Genomic DNA, 25,273 nt, shown 5'->3' with positions numbered 1-25,273 from the left:
AAAAATGTAATAAATTCATTTGTGTCCTCAAAATTCTACACAACAATACCCTGTAATGACAATGTGAAATTGTTTATTCAGTTTATTCAAATTATTGCTTCGGTATTAAATGGTTCAATTTGGTAAAAAATGTTGTATAGTTCAAATAAAAACTGGATTTTTTTGGGAAATGTGAAATAGTTTATTCAGTTTTTTCAAATTTTTGTTTCAGTATTAAATGATTCAATTTGGTAAAATATTCTGTATAGTTCAAATAAAGACTGGATTTTTTTTTTTATATTTCAAGGCAAATTTATGCACTCGACTTTTCTGTTACAGACTAAGTATCAATTATAATAAAGTTATTCTTTGTTGTAAGTAGATCTATATTTCTTTCCGTTGCCTTCAATGGTAATAAGGATACGGTGCATGCTGAGGTGTACTTATAACAATTTTATCGACAAATGGTACGGTGGAGAGTGGTAGGGGGCACGCAGTGTTTTCTTTTTGTCGGGCAGGGCATCCAGAAAGTATTCACTTATTTCAAAAATGTAATAAATTATTTTTTGTCCTCAAAATTCTACACACAATACCCTTGTAATTGTTTTATTTTTGGTAATTTATTAAAAAACATGAAATAAATCACATTTTACAAACTTTTAACTTTTTTAACTGTTTTTTTTTAACTTTTAACTGTTTTTTATCTTACAAATTGTTCTTAGGGTAATTTTGTATTTGCTTTTTTAATGTGTATTTTACTTCTGTTTTAAATTGTATTTTTTAGTCTGTCCTTTGCCTTTATTTCTTTGTGGTGTACATCCCTTTGTTTTTCAACTGTGGTTGTTTTTAAAGGGCTTTATAAATAAAGTTGGTATGGTATGGTACATGTACATAAATATTCACAGCCTTTAATCCAGTCGGTTGGACATGATTTGGAAAGGCACACACCTGTCTATAGATAAGGTCTCACACTTGACAGTGCACGGCAGAGCACAGACCAAGAATGAAGTCGAGGGAATTGTCTGTAGACCTCCGAGACATTTTTTTTTTTTTATAGCTTTGCAATATTTTAAAATATATTAATGGATTAAATTTATATAGTACTTTTCCAGACACTCAAAGCGCTTCACAGAGAAGTAAGAACCCATCATTTATTCACTCCACTTTCACATTTGATTGTGGTAAGCTACATTTGTTGCCCCCCGGGACAGTGACTCGGATGGTAGAGGCTGGAATCGAACCTGGAACCCTCAAGTTGCCGGCACGGCCGCTCTACCCTCTGCCCAACGCAGTGAAAAATACAAAAAAAAAACATTTCACATTGTCATCATGGGGTATTGTGTGTAGAATTTTGAGGACAAATATAAATGCATTTTGGAACAGGGCTGTAACATAACAACATGTGGAAAATAGCGCACTGGTTAGTTGACTTATAATATCATTGCAGCACAAAACAGAAGCCGGAAAGTAGCTCTCCAATCAGCTAAACAGACTCAATAACTCCACGGGTGACATCGTTGGTGAATTTGCAAAAACTGAAACAAAAAGAATGCCGTTGTAAGTTAATAATACCAACAGAGACACTCGCAAACGCGTTAGCATGTTAGCTCATGCTAACCACGCTATCTTCAATACATCACGACAGCACGTACAAATAAACGCACACATGGGACGTGTCGGAATAATTGTATCTAAGTTATCACAAAACTTTGTGTTGCCATGAGTTCCCGGCGAGAGGACAAAAAGCTGTCTTTGATCCTACCAAGCAAAAGGCTTGTAAAACTATACTGTGTACGATGGGAAGCGTAATCCACAGGAAGATTTTGTCTTGACCCGAGATCTACAAAGCGGAGAGGAAGCAGAGAGGAAAGTTTTACGACCTTTTCTTTGAACTGTTTTGTAATCAAAAGCCATGGCTGTTTACGACCCCCCTCCCTTAGAAACAGCTGTTGCCATGTAATCAGGGAAAGTCCAAATAAAAGAGGAGGCGTACAATATTTCGTCAGAGCGGAGACTGTACAAGAGTACAGCCCAGAGGTTTCTCCTCAATTGAGCCAAATTTAATTCTGTCTGTTTGAACCTGACAGATGTTTTAGTTCAATTCCAAAACTTACAAAGGTTGCTTGGAGTGATGGATGAATGAATCGTAGAAGTAGAAACGCTATGGACGACTCAAACTTATACTTACACTTATACTTCCGGTTGAAAGCTCAGTCTAAACAGAGGGGCACTGCAGTAGCTGCTTGTTTCAGAATATTTCTTTACGGTATTGATTAACATGGATGTAGCTACTTTGAAACATCTAATTATCTATAAAACCCACTATGATGTGAATCATACCTGCCTGAACTACCGTATTTTCCGGACCATAGACCAGACTGGGGTGTAAACCGCACCCAGTAAATTTTAGAAGAAAACATATTTTACATATATTAGCCGCTCTGGACTATAAGCCGCAGATATATACGTTGTGAAATGAGTTATTTACACATAAATATTTTATAAATGTTTATTTACATACCTTAATTGTTTCCAAACGATGTGTGTAACAGGGCAGTAAGCCGATCAGACAAAACAGAAGTCATCGTCATGGACCCACTAGCTGCAGAAGCTAGCTCTAAACAGACTCAATAACCCCACGGTGAGGTTTTGGTGAATTGTAAGTTAATAATACTAACACAGGCACTCGCAAACGTGTTAGCATGTTAGCTAATGCCAACGACGCTAGCTTCAATACACCGCGACAGCATATATGCACGAAATCACTCCTACACACGTAGAACGTTTTAGTTTTAAATTTGCAAAACTTACAAAGGTTGCTTGGAGTGACGGATGAATGAATCGTACAAGTAGAAACGCTATGGACGACTCGAACACCGAGCGGCACTTATACTTCCGGTATAAGTGCACTGCAGTAGCTGCGGTGAGCAAACTCCTCCAAAATATGTTTTTTTGCATGTTTTGTTTTTTAAACCGCCGGCAAAGACAAATCCATTAATTAGCCGCTCTATTTTTTACGCCTCAGGGGTCAAAGCGTAGGAAATTGATATGATTAAAATAGTATCAATCTCATGGAGCCATTTTGAGAGATAATGAGCCAGTCACGTGATCCCGAGACGTAGAGGAGGAACCGCATATCCCTTCCCCATCAACAACAATGCTGATCAAGCAGGCTTTGTGAACAATTATGATCTAGGCCCTTATTTTTTTTTGAGCCCGAACACAAAGAGGATGAACGATACGTTTTAGAAAGCTCATGTAATTGGCCCGAATGAACAAATTCAAAAGTTGTATTTTTCCTTTTTTTTTCTTCTCATATGGTGCACACCTCCCTGATGCTTCAGTCCAATGCAGGATTCTCACAAGAATGAGAAACCAGACCCACTCTATGTGTTAGTACAGGGGTCACCAACCTTTTTGAAACCAAGAGCTACTTCTTGGGTACTGATTAATGCGAAGGGCTACCAGTTTGATACACACTTAAATAAATTGCCAGAAATAGGCAATTTGCTCAATTTACCTTTAACTCTATGTTATTATTAATAATTAATGATATTTACACTTAATTGAACGGTTTAAAAGAGGAGAAAACACGAAAAAAATGACAATTAAATTTTGAAACATAGTTTATCTTCAATTTCGACTCTTTAAAATTCAAAATTCAACCGAAAAAAAGAAGAGAAAAACTTTAAAAAATAATTTATGGAACATCATTAGTAATTTTTCCTGATTAAGATTAATTTTAGAATTTTGATGACATGTTTTAAATAGGTTAAAATCCAATCTACACTTTGTTAGAATATATAACAAATTGGACCAAGTTATATTTCTAACAAAGACAAATCATTATTTCTTCTAGATTTTCCAGGACAAAAATTTTAAAAGAAATTCAAAAGACCTTGAAATAGGATTTAAATTTGATTCTACAGATTTTCTAGATTTGCCAGAATATTTTTTTTGAATTTTAATCATAATAAGTTTGAAGAAATATTTCACAAATATTCTTCGTCGAAAAAACAGAAGCTAAAATGAAGAATTAAATTAAAATGTATTTGTTATTCTTTACAATAATAAAAAAAATGTACTTGAACATTGATTTAAATTGTCAGGAAAGAAGAGGAAGGAAATTAAAAGGTAAAAAGGTATATGTGTTTAAAAATCCTAAAATCATTTTTAAGGTTGTATTTTTTCTCTAAAATTGTCTTTCTGAAAGTTATAAGAAGCAAAGTAAAAAAAAAAAAGAATTTATTTAAACAAGTGAAGACCAAGTCTTTAAAATATTTTCTTGGATTTTCAAATTCTATTTGAGTTTTGTCTCTCTTAGAATTAAAAATGTCGGGCAAAGCGAGACCAGCTTGCTAGTAAATAAATACAATTTAAAAAATAGAGGCAGCTCACTGGTAAGTGCTGCTATTTGAGTTATTTTTAGAACAGGCCGGCGGGCTACTCATCTGGTCCTTACGGGCTACCTGGTGCCCGCGGGCACCGCGTTGGTGACCCCTGTGTTAGTATATGCTACGGACTGGAAACGGGGTAGGGAATGAATAAGCTTTGCTTCTTCCTACCCCTTTTCGGACATGAAAAGATGCAAAATATGTGTACACGCTCAAACTTAACCCATACATAACGCGACCCATATGAGGGTATGGGTCGGAAATGTTAACGCAAGACTTCGGCGAGAGGCTGCTGCCCAGGTTTTAATAGATCACCTTGTGAGCGCTCCCTCGGCTGTTTAGTTACGTCCATGAATATATGCAGAGGGGATCCGTCCTTGCTGAGAGCAAAATCTGATAATGCGCCAGCAAACACAAGTCGGAGTCACAGCAAACCAATCAAGGGCGGCCGTGGAAGGAAAACAAGAAAGGGAGCCAAAGGGCTCGCAGCTCATCTTTCCGACAGCAAACAATAGATTTACAATTAAGCCGTGTGAGGAAAAAAAAGAATCTCTTTATTCGATGCTTGTTGAAACAACCTTTATCTCCAGTAATTAAACCCAGTCAATAACAATCTTTGATTGGAAAGAATGAAGTTATTACCTGTGTCGTGGAAAACGAGAGCAGGAAAATGCATTCCTCTCCAAGCTGCGTGATTGTATTATTTTTTTAATGCAACTTATTAGCACAGCAGGCAACGTGTTTTTAAATGGAGGAGTGACTTTCGCAGAATGATATTGTGTCAAACTCCTTTTTCATTGAGGGCTTCTAACAGCAAATATCTCTATTTTTATGTCAATGTTATTGTATGAGGAGGCGCTTCATGCTATTAAACATTTGCCCAATCATTTGATTATTATATATTTTTACGTACCATAGCCAGATATAAGTAAGAATTTATATAGGAAAAAAGATCGAAAATAGACCGTTCATGGGCAGTGCGCCTTATAATCCGGTGCGCCTTATATATGAAAAATAGATCGAAAATAGACCATTCATCGGCAGTGCGCCTTATCCGGTGCGATTTATATATGAAGAAAAGATCGAAAATAGACCATTCATCGGCAGTGCGCCTTTTAATCCGGTGCGCTTTATATATGAAAAAAGATTGAAAATGCACCATTCATCGGCAGTGCGCCTTATAATCCGGTGCGCCTTATATATGAAAAAAAGATCGAAAATGCACCATTCATCGGCAGTGCGCCTTATAATACGGTGCGCCTTGTATGTGAAAAAAGACCGAAAACACACCATTCATCGGCAGTGCGCTTTATAATCCGGTGCGCCTTATATATGAAAAAAGATCGAAATTACACCATTCATCAGCAGTGAGCTTTGTTATCCGGTGCACCTTATATATGAAAAACGATCAAAAAAATACACCATTTATCGGCGGTGCACCTTTTAATCAAGTGCGCCTTATTTATGAAAAAAGGTCAAAAATACACCATTCATCGGCAGTGCGTCTTATAATCCGGTGCGCCTTATACATGAAAAAAGATCGAAAAAATACACCATTCATCGGCAGTGCGCCTTTTAATCCGGTGCGCTTTATATATGAAAAAAGATTGAAAATGCACCATTCATCGGCAGTGCGCCTTATAATCCGGTGCGCCTTATATATGAAAAAAAGATCGAAAATGCACCATTCATCGGCAGTGCGCCTTATAATACGGTGCGCCTTGTATGTGAAAAAAGACCGAAAACACACCATTCATCGGCAGTGCGCTTTATAATCCGGTGCGCCTTATATATGAAAAGAGATCGGAAATACACCATTCATCGGCAGTGCTCCTTATAATCCGGTGCGCTTTATATATGAAAAAAGATAGAAAATACTCCATTCGTCAGCAGTGAGCTTTGTTATCCGGTGCACCTTATATAAGAAAAAAGATCGAAATTACACCATTCATCAGCAGTGAGCTTTGTTATCCGGTGCACCTTATATATGAAAAACGATCAAAAAAATACACCATTTATCGGCGGTGCACCTTTTAATCAAGTGCGCCTTATTTATGAAAAAAGGTCGAAAATACACCATTCATCGGCAGTGCGTCTTATAATCCGGTGCGCCTTATACATGAAAAAAGATCGAAAAAATACACCATTCATCGGCAGTGCGCCTTATAATACGGTGCGCCTTGTATGTGAAAAAAGACCGAAAACACACCATTCATCGGCAGTGCGCTTTATAATCTGGTGCGCCTTATATATGAAAAGAGATCGGAAATACACCATTCATCGGCAGTGCTCCTTATAAACCGGTGCGCCGTATATATAAAAAAAGATCGAACATACACCATTCATCGGCAGTGCACTTTATTATCCGGTGCGCCTTATATATGACAAAAGACCAAAAATACACCATTTACCGGCAGTGCGCTTTATAATCAGGTGCGCCTTATACATGAAAAAATATTTTAAAAATACACCATTCATCGGCAGTGCACTTTATAATCCGGTACGCTTTATATATGAAAAAGATATTTAAAAAATACACCATTCATCGGCAGTGTGCGCCTTATAACCCGGTGCGCCTTATATACGAAAAAAGATTGAAAATACACCATTCATCGGCAGTGCGCCTTATAACCCGCTGTGCCTTATATATGAAAATGATCGAAAATACACCATTCATCGGCAGTGCGCCTTATATATGAAAAAAGGTTGAAAATACACCATTCATCGGCAGTGCACCTTATAGTCCGGTGCGCCTTATATTTGAAAAGGGATCGAAAATGCACCATTCATCGGCAGTGCGCCTTATAAGCCGGTGCGCCTTACATATGAAAAAAAGAAAGAAAATACACCATTCATCGGCGGTGAGCCTTATATATGAAGAAAGGTCGGAAATACACCATTCATCGGCAGTGCGCTTTATAATCCGGTGCACCTTATACATGAAAAAAGATCGAAAAAATATGCCATTCATTGGCAGTGCGCTTTATAATCCAGTGCTTTTATATATGAAAAAAAGATCGAAAATACACCATTCGTCGGCAGTGCGCCTTATAATCTGGTGTGCCTTATATTTGAAAAAAGATCGAAAATACACCATTCGTCGGCAGTGCGCCTTATAATCTGGTGTGCCTTATATATGAAAAAAGATCGAAAATACACCATTCATCGGCAGTGCGCCTTATAGTCCTGTGCGCCTTATATTTGAAAAAAGATCGAAAATACACCATTCATCGGCAGTGCGCCTTATAAGCCGGTGCGCCTTATATATGAAAAAAGATCGGAAATACACCATTCATCGGCGGTGCGCATTATATATGAAAAAAGGTTGAAAATACACCATTCGTCGGCGGTGCGCCTTATAATCCGGTGCGCCTTATACATGAAAAAAGATCGAAAAAATACGCCATTCATCGGCAGTGCGCTTTATAATCCAGTGCTTTTATATATGAAAAAAAGATTGAAAATACACCATTCGTCGGCAGTGCGCCTTATAATCTGGTGTGCCTTATATATGAAAAAAGATCGAAAATACACCATTCATCGGCAGTGCGCCTTATAGTCCGGTGCGCCTTATATTTGAAAAAAGATCGAAAATACACCATTCATCGGCAGTGCGCCTTATAAGCCGGTGCGCCTTATATATGAAAAAAGATCGGAAATACACCATTCATTGGCGGTGCGCCTTATATATGAAAAAAGATCGAACATACACCATTCATCGGCAGTGCGCCTTATAGTACGGTGCGCCTTATATTTGAAAAAAATATCGAAAATACACCATTCATCGGCAGTGCGCCTTATAAGCCGGTGCGCCTTATATATGAAAAAAGATTGGAAATACACCATTCATCGGCGGTGCGCCTTATATATGAAAAAAGGTTGAAAATACACCATTCGTCGGCGGTGCGCCTTATAATTCGGTGCGCCTTGTACATGAAAAAAGATCGAAAAAATATGCCATTCATCGGCAGTGCGCCTTATAATTCAGTGCTTTTAAATATGAAAAAAGGTTGAAAATACACCGTTCGTCGGCGGTGCGCCTTATAATCCGATGCGCCTTATGCATGAAAAAAGATCGAAAAATACGCCATTCATCGGCAGTGCGCTTTATAATCCAGTGCTTTTAAATATGAAAAAAGGTTGAAAATTCACCATTCGTCGGCGGTGCGCCTTATAATCCGGTGCGCCTTATACATGAAAAAAGATCGAAAAAATATGCCATTCATCGGCAGTGTGCTTTATAATCCAGTGCTTTTAAATATGAAAAAAGGTTGAAAATACACCATTCGTCGGCGGTGCGCCTTATAATCCGGTGCGCCTTATACATGAAAAAAGATCGAAAAAATATGCCATTCATCGGCAGTGCGCTTTATAATCCAGTGCTTTTAAATATGAAAAAAGGTTGAAAATTCACCATTCGTCGGCGGTGCGCCTTATAATCCGGTGCGCCTTATACATGAAAAAAGATCGAAAAAATACGCCATTCATCGGCAGTGCGCTTTATAACCCAGTGCTTTTAAATATGAAAAAGGGTTGAAAATACACCATTCGTCGGCGGTGCGCCTTATAATCCGGTGCGCCCTTATACATGAAAAAAGATCGAAAAAATACGCCATTCATCGGCAGTGCGCCTTATAATCCAGTGCTTTTAAATATGAAAAAAAGATCGAAAATAGACCATTCATCGGCAGTGCACCTTATAATCCGGTGTGCCCTTTGGTCTGCAAATTACGGTAATAATAAATGTTGATTATGAACATTTACCGACAACGGCAGGAAACATCACAATTCCGTTCCGGTTTTTTTATGTGTGTGTGAAATGTGGGCAAGCGCATTACCAAAAGGAAACATCTGGCGCGGCCAGGATGATCAATAGGAGGAAAGCACATTACAAGAAGGCGATCCATGAAGCGGGTCCCCGCGAGAGGGCGAGTAATGACCGAGGTTTGTACATGTTTGGCCGTGATTAATAGGACATCACCTGTAATAATGACTTCCTTCCATTTCCCCGGCTCGCCGTGACAAATGACACCCGGGCTCTTTTTGCACAACAACACAGGAAAAAAAATAAAAATATCCTTCCGTGTTGTTTTGTGTCCTCGCACGTCGCTTTGCTTTCCGCTCGCACGATGCCCGCGTCCACCCCGTGTTCCCGGAACTCGGGACCAGGGGAGTAAGTGATTTGTCGGGGGGGCGGCAAGTAGCCTGTGACACATCTAAGTGACAGGCCCTGAAAATGCAGATCCAGTCCATCAGGAGGCTGACGGAGAGGAACAAGCAGCTCGGGGAGCTGATGAAGTCCAGCCGTGTCCGAAAAGTGCTAATAGATGCTTGACTGACTGACACGGACACTTCCTACATTTGTACAAGTTCCACGGCACTTGTTCGGACGGGAAGTTTACTTTAAAAACAGAGGATTTTTGTTTTTGTTTTTTTGGGCGCTTTTCTTTGTGTTATTTTTAATTATCCAAGGTGGGGTCGCGGGGGCAGCAGCCTAAGCAGAGAACCCCAGACTTCCCTCTCCCCCCCAACTGAAATTAAAGGGAAACTATGAAGAATTCCATCTTTTCTGACTTATAAATGTTGTTACTAGCGTTGTCCCGATACCATCATTTTGGTGCCGGTACCGGTACCAAAATTATTTTGATACCTTTTGGTACTTTTTGCTACTTTTTGGTTCAAAAAATGGCATTATTGGCTTTATTTTAACAAAACAAATCTTAGGGTACATTAAACATATTTTTCTTATTGCAAATTTGTCCTTAAATAAAATAGTGAACATAAAAGACAACTTGTCTTTTAGTAGTAAGTAAACAAACAGAGGCTCCTATATTCCGGTGCGCCTTATATATGAAAAAAGATCGAAAAAAACACCATTCACAGGCGGTGCGCCTTATATATGAATACAGATAAAAATGCACCATTCATCGGCTGTGCGCCTTATAATCCAGTGCGCCTTATATATGAAAAAAGATTGAAAATACACCATGTCCCGATACCAACATTTTGGTGCCAGTACCGGTACCAAAATTATTTCAATACTTTTCAGGACTTTTTGGTACTTTTTGGTACTTTTTGGTGCTTTTCAGTACTTTTCGGTACTTTTCTAATTATAGGGGACCACAAAAAATGGCATTATTGGCTTTATTTTAACAAAACAAATCTTAGGGTACATTAAACATATGTTTCTTATTGCAAATTTGTTCTTAAATAAAATAGTAAACATAAAGTTTAGTAGTAAGTAAACAAACAGAGGCTCCTATATTCCGGTGCGCCTTATATATGAAAAAAGATCGAAAAAAACACCATTCACAGGCGGTGCGCCTTATAATCCGGTGCGCCTTATATATGAATAAAGATCAAAAATGCACCATTCATCGGCTGTGCGCCTTATAATCCAGTGCAGTGCGCCTTATATATGAAAAAAGATTGAAAATACACCATGTCCCGATACCGACATTTTGGTGCCGGTACCGGTACCAAAATTATTTAAATACTTTTCAGGACTTTTTGGTACTTTTTGGTACTTTTCGGCACTTTTCTAATTATAGGGGACCACAAAAAATGGCATTATTGCCTTTATTTTAACAAAACAAATCTTAGGGTACATTAAACATATGTTTCTTATTGCAAATTTGTCCTTAAATAAAATAGTGAACATAAAAGACAACTTGTCTTTTAGTAGTAAGTAAACAAACAGAGGCTCCTATATTCCGGTGCGCCTTATATATGAAAAAAGATCGAAAAAAACACCATTCACAGGCGGTGCGCTTTATATATGAATAAAGATAAAAATTTACCATTCATCGGCTGTGCGCCTTATAATCCAGTGCGCCTTATATATGAAAAAAGATTGAAAATACACCATGTCCCGATACCAACATTTTGGTGCCGGTACCGGTACCAAAATTATTTCAATACTTTTCAGGACTTTTTGGTACTTTTTGGTACTTTTTGGTACTTTTTGGTACTTTTCAGTACTTTTCGGTACTTTTCTAATTAAAGGGGACCACAAAAAATGGCATTATTGGCTTTATTTTAACAAAACAAATCTTAGGGTACATTAAACATATGTTTCTTATTGCAAATTTGTCCTTAGATAAAATAGTGAACATAAAAGACAACTTGTCTTTTAGTAGTAAGTAAACAAACAGAGGCTCCTATATTCCGGTGCACCTTATATGAAAAAAGATCGAAAAAAACACCACTCACAGGCGGTGCGCCTTATAATCCGGTGCGCCTTATATATGGATAAAGATAAAAAATGCACCATTCATCGGCTGTGCGCCTTATAATCCAGTGCGCCCTATATATGAAAAAAGATCGAAAATACACCATGTCCTGATACCAACATTTTGGTGCCGGTACCGGTACCAAAATTATTTCGATACTTTTCGGTACTTTTTGGTACTTTTCAGTACTTTTCGGTACTTTTTGGTACTTTTTGCTACTTTTCAGTACTTTTCGGTACTTTTCTAATTATAGGGGACCACAAAAAATGGCATTATTGGCTTTATTTTAACAAAACAAATCTTAGGGTAAACATATTTTTCTTATTGCAAATTTGTCCTTAAATAAAATAGTGAACATAAAGGACAACTTGTCTTTTAGTAGTAAGTAAACAAACAGAGGCTCCTATATTCCGGTGCGCCTTATATATGAAAAAAGATAGAAAAAAACACCATTCACAGGCGGTGCGCCTTATATATGAATAAAGATAAAAATGCACCATTCATCGGCTGTGCGCCTTATAATCCAGTGCGCCTTATATATGAAAAAAGATTGAAAATACACCATGTCCCGATACCAACATTTTGGTGCCGGTACCGGTACCAAAATTATTTCAATACTTTTCAGGACTTTTTGGTACTTTTTGGTACTTTTTGGTACTTTTTGGTACTTTTTGGTACTTTTCGGTACTTTTCAGTACTTTTCGGTACTTTTCTAATTATAGGAGACCACAAAAAATGGCATTATTGGCTTTATTTTAACAAAACAAATCTTAGGGTACATTAAACATATGTTTCTTATTGCAAATTTGTCCTTAAATAAAATAGTGAACATAAAAGACAACTTGTCTTTTAGTAGTAAGTAAATAAACAGAGGCTCCTATATTCCGGTGCGCCTTATATATGAAAAAAGATCGAAAAAAACACCATTCACAGGCGGTGCGCCTTATAATCCGGTGCACCTTATATATGAATAACTATTACAAAATGCACCATTCATCGGCTGTGCGCCTTATAATCCAGTGCGCCCTATATATGAAAAAAGATCGAAAATACACCATGTCCTGATACCAGCATTTTGGTGCCAGTACCGGTACCAAAATTATTTCGATACTTTTCGGTACTTTTTGGTACTTTTCAGTACTTTTCAGTACTTTTCGGTACTTTTTGGTACTTTTTGGTACTTTTCAGTACTTTTCTGTACTTTTCTAATTATAGGGGACCACAAAAAATGGCATTATTGGCTTTATTTTAACAAAACAAATCTTAGGGTACATTAAACATATGTTTCTTATTGCAAGTTTGTCCTTAAATAAAATAGTGAACATAAAAGACAACTTGTCTTTTAGTAGTAAGTAAACAAACAGAGGCTCCTATATTCCGGTGCGTCTTATATATGAAAAAAGATAGAAAAAAACACCATTCACAGGCGGTGCGCCTTATAATCCGGTGCGCCTTATATATGAATAAAGATTAAAAAATGCACCATTCATCGGCTGTGCGCCTTATAATCCAGTGTGCCCTATATATGAAAAAAGATCGAAAAGACACCATGTCCTGATACCAACATTTTGATGCCGGTACCGGTACCAAAATTATTTTGATTCTTTTCGGTGCTTTTTGGTACTTTTCAGTACTTTTCGGTACTTTTTGGTACTTTTTGGTACTTTTCAGTACTTTTCGGTACTTTTCTAATTATAGGGGACCACAAAAAATGGCATTATTGGCTTTATTTTAACAAAACAAATCTTAGGGTACATTAAACATATGTTTCTTAATGCAAGTTTGTCCTTAAATAAAATAATAAAAATACAAGACATCTTGTCTTTTAGTAGTAAGTAAACAAACAGAGGCTCTTATCATCCGGTGCGCTTTATATATGAAAAAAGATCGAAAATGCACCATTCATCGGCGGTGCGCCTTATAATCCAGTGCGCCTTATATATGAAAAAAGATCAAAAATACACCATGTCCCGATACCAACATTTTGGTGCCGGTACCTGTACCAAAATTATTTCGATACTTTTCGGTACTTTTCGGCACTTTTCTAATTAAAGGGTACCACAAAAAATGGCATTATTGGCTTTATTTTAACAACAAAGTTACACTAAACATGTTTCTTATTACAAGTGTGTCCTTAAATAAAAATAGTGAACATACAAGACAACTTGTCTTTTAGTAATAAGTAAACAAACAGAGGCTTCTATAATCCGGTGCGCCTTATATATGAAAAAATATCGAAAATACACCATGTCCCGATACCAACATTTTGGTGCCAGTACTGGTACCAAAATTATTTTTATACTTTTCGGAACTTTTCCATACTTTTCCGAACTTTTCTGTACTTTTCCGTACTTTTCTAATTAAAGGGGACCACAAAAAATGGAATTATTGGCTTTATTTTAACAAAAAAAATGTTAGGGTACACTAAACATATGTTTCTTAATGCAAGTTTGTCCTTAAATAAAAAAGTGAACATACAAGACAACTTGTCTTTTAGTAGTAAGTAAACAAACAGAGGCTCCTATAATCCGGTGCGCCTTATATATGAAAAAAGATCGATAATACATTATTCATCGGCGGTGCGCCTTATATATGAAAAAAGATCGAAAATACACCATGTCCTGATACCAACATTTTGGTGCCGGTACCGGTACCAAAATTATTTCGATACTTTTCGGAACTTTTCAATACTTTTCCGAACTTTCCTGTACTTTTCCGTACTTTTCTAATTAAAGGGGACCACAAAAAATGGCATTATTGGCTTTATTTTAACAAAACAAATCTTAGGGTACATTAAACATATGTTTCTTAATGCAAGTTTGTCCTTAAATAAAATAGTGAACATACAAGACATCTTGTCTTTTAGTAGTAAGTAAACAAACAGAGGCTCCTATAATCCAGTGCGCCTTATATATGAAAAACGATCGAAAATACACCATTCATCGGCCGTGCGCCTTATAATCCGGTGCGCCTTATATACGAGAAAAGATCGAAAATACACCATTCATCGGCAGTGCGCCTTATAATCCGGTGCGCCTTATATATGAAAAAAGATCGATAATGCACCATTCATCGGCGGTGCGCCTTATAATCCAGTGCGCCTTATATATGAAAAAAGATCGAAAATACACCATGTCCCGATACCAAAATGTTGGTGCCGGTACCGATACCAAAATTATTTCGATACTTTTCGGTACTTTTTGGTACTTTTCAGTACTTTTCGGTACTTTTCTGTACTTTTCTGTACTTTTTGGTACTTTTCAGTACTTTTCGGTACTTTTCTAATTATTGTAGCTGAGATAGGCTCCAGCGCCCCCCGCGACCCCAAAAAGGGAATAAGCGGTAGAAAATGGATGGATGGATAATTAGAGGGGACCACAAAAAATTGCATTATTGGCTTTATTTGAACAAAACAAATCTTAGGGTACACTAAACATATGTTTCTTATTGCAAGTTTGTCCTTAAATAAAATAGTGAACATACAAGACAACTTGTCTTTTAGTAGTAAATACACAAACAGAGGCTCCTATAATCCGGTGCGCCTTATACAGGTATATGAAAAACGATCGAAACTACACCATTCATCGGCGGTGCGCCTTATAATCCGGTGCGCCTTATATATGAAAAAAGATTGAAAATACACCATGTCCCGATACCAACATTTTGGTGCCGGTACCAAAATTATTTCGATACTTTTCGGTACTTTTTGGTACTTTTCGGCACTTTTCTGTACTTTTCAGCACTTTTCTAAATAAAGGGGACCACAAACAATGGCATTATTGGCTTTATTTTAACAAAACAAATCTTACAGTAAATAAAACATATGTTTCTTATTGCAAGTTTGTCCTTAAATAAAAATAGTCAACATACAAGACAACTTGTCTTTTAGTAGTAAGTAAACAAACAGAGGCTCCTATAACCCGGTGCGCCTTATATATGAAAAAAGATCGATAATACACCATTCATCGGCGGTGCGCCTTATATATGAAAAAAGATCGAAAATACACCATGTCCTGATACCAACATTTTGGTGCCGGTACCGGTACCAAAATTATTTCTATACTTTTCGGAACTTTTCAATACTTTTCCGAACTTTCCTGTACTTTTCCGTACTTTTCTAATTAAAGGGGACCACAAAAATTGCACTATTGGCTTTATTTTAACAAAACAAATCTTAGGGTACATTAAACATATGTTTCTTATTGCAAGTTTGTCCTTAAATAAAAAAGTGAACATACAAGACAACTTGTCTTTTAGTAGTAAGTAAACAAACAGAGGCTCCTATAATCCGGTGCGCCTTATATATGAAAAAAGATCGAAAATACACCATTCATCGGCGGTGCGCTTTATATATAAAAAAGATCGAAAATACACCATGTCCCGATACCAACATTTTGGTGCCGGCACCGGTACCAAAATTATTTCGATACTTTTCGGAACTTTTCCATAGTTTTCCGAACTTTCTTGTACTTTTCCGTACTTTTGTAATTAAAGGTGACCACAAAAAATGGCATTATTGGCTTTATTTTAACAAAAAATGTTAGGGTACACTAAACATGTTTCTTATTGCAAGTTTGTCCTTAAATAAAATAGTGAACATACAAGACATCTTGTCTTTTAGTAGTAAGTAAACAAACAGAGGCTCTTATAATCCGGTGCGCCTTATATATGAAAAAAGATCGAAAATACACCATTCATCGGCGTTGCGCCTTATAACCCGGTGGGCCTTATATATGAAAAAAGATCGAAAATACACCATGTCCCGATACCAACATTTTGTGCCGGTACCAAAATTATTTTGATACTTTTCGATACTTTTCGGTACTTTTCAATACTTTTCGGTACTTTTCAGTACTTTTCGGTACTTTTCTAATTAAAGGGGACCACAAAAAATGGCATTATTGGCTTTATTTTAACAAAGAAATCTTAGGGTACACTAAACATATGTTTCTTAATGCAAGTTTGTCCTTAAATAAAAATAGTGAACATACAAGACAACTTGTCTTTTAGTAGTAAGTAAACAAAAGCTCCTAATTAGCCTGCTGACATATGCAGTAACATATTGTGTCATTTTCCATTCTATTATTTGGTCAAAATTATAAAGGACAAGCTGTAAAAATTGATTATTAATCTACTTGTTCATTTACTGTTAATATCTGCTTATTTTCTACATTGGTCATATTTAAAGTCCTCATGTGTCCAATGACGTATTTCCTGAGTTTATAAACATAATATGATTTTTTTAAAACGAAAGAAGATGTTGTGATGCCAAAACATATCGACATAATCATAGTAGTATCGACTAGATACACTATTGTACTTGGTATCATTACAGTGGATGTCAGGTGTAGATCCACCAATGGCATTTGTTTACAGTGAAGCATGTTTAGCTATTCCACAGAACTTTCCTCCAGAAGGTCTTATCTTTGTCCATGTGATGTCAGAAGAAACTAAAAATAAGCTGTTTGGCCACAACACCCAGCAATATGTTTGGAAGAGAAAAGGTGAGGCCTTTAATACCAGGAACACCATGCCGACTGTCAAGCATGGTGGTGGTAGTATTATGCTCTGGGCCTGTTTTGCTGCCAATTGAACTGGTGCTTTACAGAGAGTAAATGGAACAATGAAAAAGGAGGATAAATGTCAGAATAATTGTATCTAACTTTGTGTTTCAATGAGTTCCCGGCGAGAGGACAAAAGCTGTCTTTAATCCTGCCAATCAAAAGGCTAGTAAAACTCCACTGCGTAGGACGGGAAGCAACATGAAGGTGTTCTGTTTCTTTCATGTATTGTAATCAACAGAAATATATTGTCTTGACCCGAGAACTACAAAGCGGAGAGGAAGCAGGGCCTGACTCCCCTACAGGGACCGCTTCTTTGAACTCTTTTACGACCTTTTCTGTGAACTGTTTGCGACCTTTTCTTTGAACTGTTCTGTAACCAAAGGCGATGGCTGTTTACGACCCCCGTCCCTTAGAAACAGCTGTTGCCATGTAATCAGGAAAAGTCCAAATAAAAGAGAAGGCGTACAATCTTTCGCCAGAGTGTGGTGAGACACTGTGCAAGGGTACAGTGTCCAGGCGTCTCTCCTCAATTTAGCCAAATTTAGTTCTGTCTCTGTTTAATTATTTGCTTCTTGTCTTGTTTAATAGATGTCATCAGTGGTTGAACCTGACAATTACCTCCAAATTCTTTAGGACAAGCTAAAATCATCAGCCCGGAGGTTGGGTCTTGGGCGCAGTTGGGTGTTCCAACAGGACAATGACCCCAAACACACATTAAAAGTGGTAAAGGAATGACTAAAACAGGCTAGAATTAAGGTTTTACAATGGCCTTCCCAAAGACCTGACTCAAACGTGTGGACAATGCTGAAGAAACAAGTCCATACCAGAAAACCAACACATTTAGCTGAACTGCACCAATTTTGTCAAGAGGAGTGGTCAAATAAAAAATAAAATAAAATAAAATAAAATAAAATAAAATAAAATAAAATAAAATAAAATAAAATAAAATAAAATAAAATAAAATAAAATAAAATTAAATAAAATTAAAAAAAATAAAGATAAAATCCAATGACTTTAATCAAGTGATTATTTGGCGTACCACGACACGAAACCATGAGTTTACCACTAATTTACACAGGATCTCCTCGCACTCTGCTTCAGTACATAAGGAACCAAGGCATGCGGATAATAACACTGACCTAATTTTGTGACCGGGTGAATCTATATATGAAATGAAGTAAAACGAATGATATTTATATACTGATTTTTTTTTTTTTACAAATTTCAACAAAAACCCGATACAAGGCGGGTGAAGTGTCGTGCCTAAAGATACAACAGCAGTGACTAGGATAGCAGAAGCTGGAATTGAACCAGGAACCCTTAAGTTTTTAGACAGCTACTCTACCCGGCACCATATTTAATGTTTATGGAGTTCATTTTTGGCAGGTCTAGAGGAAATATAGACACTTACATCATGTGTTGCCTTCATTATAACACTCATATAAGACTTTTAAAGTCACTGTGATAGTAGGCTAATATAGCTAATATAGACACTTACATCATGTGTTGCCTTTATTATAACACGTATATTGTACTTTTGAAGTGATTTTGATAGTACGCTAATACATCTGATATAGACACTTACATCATGTGTTGCCTTCATTATAACACTTATATAAGACTTTTAAAGTCGTTTTGATAGTAGGCTAATACAGCTGATATAGACACTTACATCATGTGTTGTCTTCATTATAACACTTATATAAGACTTTTAAAGTCATTTTGATAGTAGGCTAATATAGCTGAAATGGACAATTACATCATGTGTTGCCTTCATTATAACACTTATATAAGACTTTTAAAGTCGTTTTGATAGTAGGCTAATACAGCTGATATAGACACTTACATCATGTGTTGTCTTCATTATAACACTTATATAAGACTTTTAAAGTCATTTTATAAGTAGGCTAATATAGCTAATATAGACACTTACATCATGTGGTGCCTTCATTATAAGACTTATATAAGACTTTTAAACTAATTTTGATAGTAGGCTAATATAGCTAATATAGACACTTACATCATGCGTTGCCTTCATTATAACACTTATATAAGACATTTAAACTCATTTTGATAGTAGGCTAAATAGCTAATATAGACACTTACATCATGCGTTGCCTTCATTATAACACTTATATAAGACTTTTAAAGTCGTTTTGATAGTAGGCTAATATAGCTGATATAGACACTTACATTATGTGTTGCTTTCATTATAACACTTACATACTAATTTTAAAGTAATTTTGATAGTAGTCTAAAATAGCTAATATAGACACTTACATCATGTGTTGCCTTCATTATAACACTTACATACGACTTTTAAAGTCATTTTGATAGTAGGCTAATATAGCTAATATAGACACTTACATCATGTGTTGCCTTCATTATAAGACTTATATAATACTTTTAAACTAATTTTGATAGTAGGCTAATATAGCTAATATAGACACTTACATCATGCGTTGCCTTCATTATAACACTTATATAAGACATTTAAACTCATTTTGATAGTAGGCTAATATAGCCAATATAGACACTTACATCATGTGTTGCCTTCATTATAAGACTTATATACGACTTTTAAAGTCATTTTGATAGTAGGCTAATATAGCTAATATAGACACTTACATCATGTGTTGCCTTCATTATAAGACTTATATAAGACTTTTAAACTAATTTTGATAGTAGGCTAATATAGCTAATATAGACACTTACATCATGCGTTGCCTTCATTATAACACTTATATAAGACATTTAAACTCATTTTGATAGTAGGCTAATATAGCTAATATAGACACTTACATCATGCGTTGCCTTCATTATAACACTTATATAAGACATTTAAACTCATTTTGAGAGTAGGCTAATATAGCTAATATAGACACTTACATCATGTGTTGCCTTCATTATAACACTTACATAAGACTTTTAAAGTCATTTTGATAGTGGGCTAATATAGCTGAAATGGACAATTACATCATGTGTTGCCTTCTTTATAAGACAATATAAGACTTTTAAAGTCATTTTGATAGTAGGCTATTATAGCTAATATAGACACTTACATCATGTGTTGCCTTCATTATAACACTTATATACCGTAATTTCCGGACTATAGGCCGCACCTGACTATAAGCCGCACCAGCTAAATTTAGGGGAACATACAGATTGCTCCATATATAAGCCGCACCCGACTATAAGCCGCAGGGTTTTGATGTGTAATTACCGTAGTATATAGGGGTTCCTGCTACCACGGAGGGGATTGTCGGGACAGAGATGACTGTTTGGGAACGCAAAGCGTCCCATTTATTAACAATAAATCTTTCAATCATTCAATCAAACTTTCACATCTTTGACATGGCAAACAGCATTCGTGCAGAGTACAAATAATACAACGGTGCAAAGTAATACAAAGTGCTCACCTGTACGTTATCAAAATAACCAGCCTACCGGTATATGAAAAGTCAGTCTTTAATCATTGTGTCATCGTCTTCCTCCTGCGTACTAAAACCACCGAAATCCTCTTCGTCGGTGTCGGAGAAGAACAGGCCGTAAATAAGCCGCACCCTTGTATAAGCCGCAGGGACCAGAACGAGGGGAAAAAGTAGCGGCTTATAGTCCGGAAATTACGGTACTACTTTTAAAGTCATTTTGATAGTAGTCTTATACATCTGATATAGACACTTGCATCATGTGTTGCCTTCATTATAACACTTATATAAGACTTTTAAAGTCATTTTGATAGTAGGCTAGTATAGTTGAAATGGACACTTACATCATGTGTTGCCTTCATTATAAGACTTACGTATGTAAGGCTTTACATTTTTTGTGGCTCCCGATAGATTTTTTTTTCAATGTATTTTTGGTCCAATTAGGCTCTTTCAACATTTTTGGGTTGCCGGCCCCTGATCTAAACTCGACCGCCGCTGGTATTTTTTTCTACCTTTTTATTGTAATATTTTCAGAATTTGTTTGTTCTATTTTTGGCCAAAGTAAGACAAAGAAAAAACAATCTGAATTTGTCTTTATTTTTTTAGTTTTAATGCCATGATTTTAAAAGTGCACAGATTTTCCTCCAAGCGGCCCCCCAGCTAAAATGAGTTTGACACCCTTGCCATAAAGCAATTGTATGTTCCTGCAAAGACGTTGGGAATTGTTCTCCCGTGAGGACTCTGCGTCAATGAATAGCGAGGCTGAATCAAGTACACCCCCCCCCCCCCATCCCCCCTCCGTAAAAACGTGCACACCCCTGTCCGTTCACGTGGAAAATTGCTTCAGTCCTTTTAGTCAATCTGGCTAATGCAAAAATCATGTATGTCCGTCTCTAAATATTTAAAGTCAGACAGCAGCGGTGCTGAGATACGACGTGGAAGAGGCACCGGAGAGGGCGGGTGAGATGCAGGGAACCGCGAGTAAAGGCTATTTTTTTTTGCCGCTGCAAGAAGTTCCTGTTTTTTACTTTAATTGAAACAGCTGTCGACAGGGTAAACTTAGCAAGACCAGGTCCCAAGTCATGAACGACGGATAAAGCAACAGATCATAGGTACTGAGTTGCTCCCTGGAGTTTCCCGTTCCTAGGTACCCACTTTGTATGAACTCGTGTGGTGCGTGTGAACACAATGTGGAAGAGGCACGGAACCACGAGAAAAGGCTATTTTTTGTTGCCGGTACAAGAAGATCCTGTTTTTTTGCTTTAATTGAAACAGCTGTCGACAGGGTAAACTTAGCAAGACCAGGTCCCAAGTCATGAACCATGGATAAAGCAACGGATCATAGGTACTGAGTCGCTCCCTGGAGTTTCCCGTTCCTAGCTACCCGCTTTGTACGAACTGGTGTGGTGTGTGTGAACACAACGTGGAAGAGGCTGAAGAGGGCGGGAGAGATGCAGGGAACCACGAGTAAAGGCTATTTTTCGTTGCCGGTGCAAGAAGTTCCTGTTTTTTGCCTTAATTGAAACAGCTGTCGACAGGGTAAACTTAGCAAGACCAGGTCCCAAGTCATGAACCATGGATAAAGCAACGGATCATAGGTACTGAGTCGCTCCCTGGAGTTTCCCGTTCCTAGCTACCCGCTTTGTACGAACTGGTGTGGTGTGTGTGAACACAACGTGGAAGAGGCACCGGAGAGGGCGGGAGAGATGCAGGGAACCACGAGTAAAAGCTATTTTTCGTTGCCGGTGCAAGAAGTTCCTATTTTTTTACCTCATTTGAAACAGCTGTCAACAGGGTAAACTTAGCAAGACCAGGTCCCAAGTCATGAACCATGGATAAAGCAACGGATCATAGGTACTGAGTCGCTCCCTGGAGTTTCCCCGTTCCTAGCTACCCGCTTTGTACGAACTGGTGTGGTGTGTGTTAACACAACGTGGAAGAGGCACCGGAGAAGGCGGGAGAGATGCAAGGAACCGCGAGTAAAGGCTATTTTTTTTTGCCGCTGCAAGAAGTTCCTGTTTTTTACTTTAATTGAAACAGCTGTCGACAGGGTAAACTTAGCAAGACCAGGTCCCAAGTCATGAACGACGGATAAAGCAACAGATCATAGGTACTGAGTTGCTCCCTGGAGTTTCCCGTTCCTAGGTACCCACTTTGTATGAACTGGTGTGGTGTGTGTTAACACAATGTGGAAGAGGCACGGAACCACGAGAAAAGGCTATTTTTTGTTGCCGGTGCAAGAAGTTCCTATTTTTTCACCTCATTTGAAACAGCTGTCAATATGGTAAACTTAGCAAGACCAGGTCCCAAGTCATGAACGACGGATAAAGCAACGGATCATAGGTACTGAGTCACTCCCTGGAGTTTCCCGTTCTTAGGTACCCGGTTTGTACGAACTGGTGTGGTGTGTGTCAACACAACGTGGAAGAGGCACCGGAGAAGGCGGGAGAGATGCAAGGAACCACGAGTAAAGGCTATTTTTTGTTGCCGGTGCAAGAAGTTCCTATTTTTTTACCTCATTTGAAACAGCTGTCGACAGGGTAAACTTAGCAAGACCAGGTCCCAAGTCATGAACGACGGATAAAAGCAACGGATCATAGGTACTGAGTCGCTCCCTGGAGTTTCCCATTCCTAGGTCCCCGCTTTGTATGAACGACCCGAGAGGGTAAACTTAGCAAGACCAGGTCCCAAGTCATGAACCATGGATAAAGCAACGGATCATAGGTACTGAGTCGCTCCCTGGAGTTTCCCGTTCCTAGGTACCCGCTTTGTACGAACGACCCGAGAGGGTAAACTTAGCAAGACCAGGTCCCAAGTCATGAACCATGGATAAAGCACTGCCGGTGCAAGAAGTTCCTATTTTTTTTACCTCATTTGAAACAGCTGTCGACAGGGTAAACTTAGCAAGACCAAGTCCCAAGTCATGAACCATGGATAAAGCAACGGATCATAGATACTGAGTCGCTCCCTGGAGTTTCCCATTCCTAGGTACCTGGTTTGTACGAACGACCCGAGAGGACTTTGCCAAACTTTGCCACTCACCACAGTGAAGTCGTCAGCCGAGCAGTTCTGCCCGCTGAAGTTGCAGCTCATCAGCATCTCCTCCAGCTGATGCCCCGTCCGGTTGAAGATGTCCTGCATGTCCGGAGCCGGGTACATGAGGTCCGTGGGCTTGTGCCCGTCCCGGTTTTTGGGCGGCAGCCCCGTCAGGTTCGCCAGGTGGTAGATGTCGGCGTCGGAGAGCGCGGAGAAGCGGAAGCGGTTGATGTTGCAGATGGTCACCGCCGGGAAGACCATCTCCGGGCTGGCCTCCTCGTTCAGGGCGGTGACGTGCGGGTGCTCCAGGTAGGAGATGGCACACTTTGCCGCCTGGTAGACGAAGAGCGCCAGCGAGGTGAGGAAGGCGAGAGCCCACAGAGTCTGCCGGATGCCGAGGCGACCCGAGACAAAGATGTGATTAATCCCATGCAGGGAGCAGGAGTTGGCGAACCCGGCCAAGTCCTTGGCCGGAGCCGCGCAGCGCTCCTCGATCAGACTCTCCTTGTCCCCATCCTGCTTGGTTTTCTGCTTCTCATCCTCCTCTGCAAACTTGATTTTGCACACAAATTCGATAGGCATGGAGGCAGCCAGGTCTGCGTTTGGTTCTCTGTTTTCCCAACAGCCCCTTTGGATGACTTTCTCCCGGGCCGGGTGTCCTCAGAGCAAGACGCAACTCCGGGGAGGAAGAGAGAGGAGAGTTTGATGCTTCTGCTGCCGTCGCCGCCTGCGCCGTGACTGAGAGCGTTGCTGCCTGCCGCTGCCTGCAACCGACCAGAGCGCTGATGCTGATGCTGATGCTGCTCCGCTCCCGACACTTGTCTCACTCCTTCATCAGCTCACACGCGCTCGCTTACCCGCCGCGATACGGCAGCCGGAGAAAGTACGACCCCCCTCCAAAAAAAAAAAAAAAAAATCCAAGATGAATAAGTAAACACTTTTTACACGCTGCCGGAGATCGACGGGCGCAAACAAATTCAGCGCGTGGAGTCGGGCTAAAAACAGAGTGTTTAATAATTCATGAGAAGGTAACGCAGCGATTATTTCCCCTTCAGTGGCGCAAGTTGCAAGCTGTGGTCATCTTTATGATTCCTACAGACAAGCGTCACACACACACACACACACACAGCACTCCCTCCCTTCCTGGTAGATGCTCCACATATCACACTGAATGTCATCAATTGTTGTCCCGAACATTCTTGTTTGATGTGAATGACAAAAGATCAGATTGTGCAGTGTGGACTCTTGCTTGTCGGGTTTGGGCCGGGGGTCAGCAACCCGAAATGTTGAAAGAGCCATATTGGACCAACAAATAAATAAATAAACGAATCTGTCTGGAGTTGAGAAAAATTAAAACACCTTATATATGTGTGAATGAAGGCAACACATGTTGTAAGTGTCTATATCAGCTATATTAGCCTACTATCAGAATGACTTTAAAAGTCTTATATAAGTGTTATAATGAAGGCAACACTTGATGTAAGTGTCCAAATCAGCTGTATTAGACTACTATCAAAATGACTTTAAAAGTCTTATAATGAAGACAACACATGATGTAAGTGTCTATATCAGCAATATTAGCCTACTATCAAAATGACTTTAAAAGTCTTATATAAGTCTTATAATGAAGGCAACACGTG

At 38.4% G+C, this 25,273-nt stretch overlaps 1 protein-coding gene across 1 annotated transcript in view; it reads right to left on the bottom strand.

Moving 5' to 3' along the window:
- asic4a (acid-sensing (proton-gated) ion channel family member 4a) overlaps positions 1 to 24,448 on the bottom strand; it is a 325,562-nt gene extending 301,114 nt beyond the window's left edge. Inside the window, exon 1 of the mRNA XM_062068392.1 lies at positions 23,640 to 24,448. Coding sequence (XP_061924376.1) covers positions 23,640 to 24,215 — 576 coding nt within the window. The 5' untranslated portion in view covers positions 24,216 to 24,448. The remainder of the gene's footprint in view (positions 1 to 23,639) is intronic.
- Positions 24,449 to 25,273: the final 825 nt, after the last annotated feature.

Source organism: Entelurus aequoreus, linkage group LG13, assembly GCF_033978785.1.
Source record: "Entelurus aequoreus isolate RoL-2023_Sb linkage group LG13, RoL_Eaeq_v1.1, whole genome shotgun sequence".
Taxonomy (NCBI): Eukaryota; Metazoa; Chordata; class Actinopteri; order Syngnathiformes; family Syngnathidae; genus Entelurus; species Entelurus aequoreus.
Note: the sequence above shows the minus strand (reverse complement) of the source record. Positions and strands in the feature narration are given on the sequence as shown.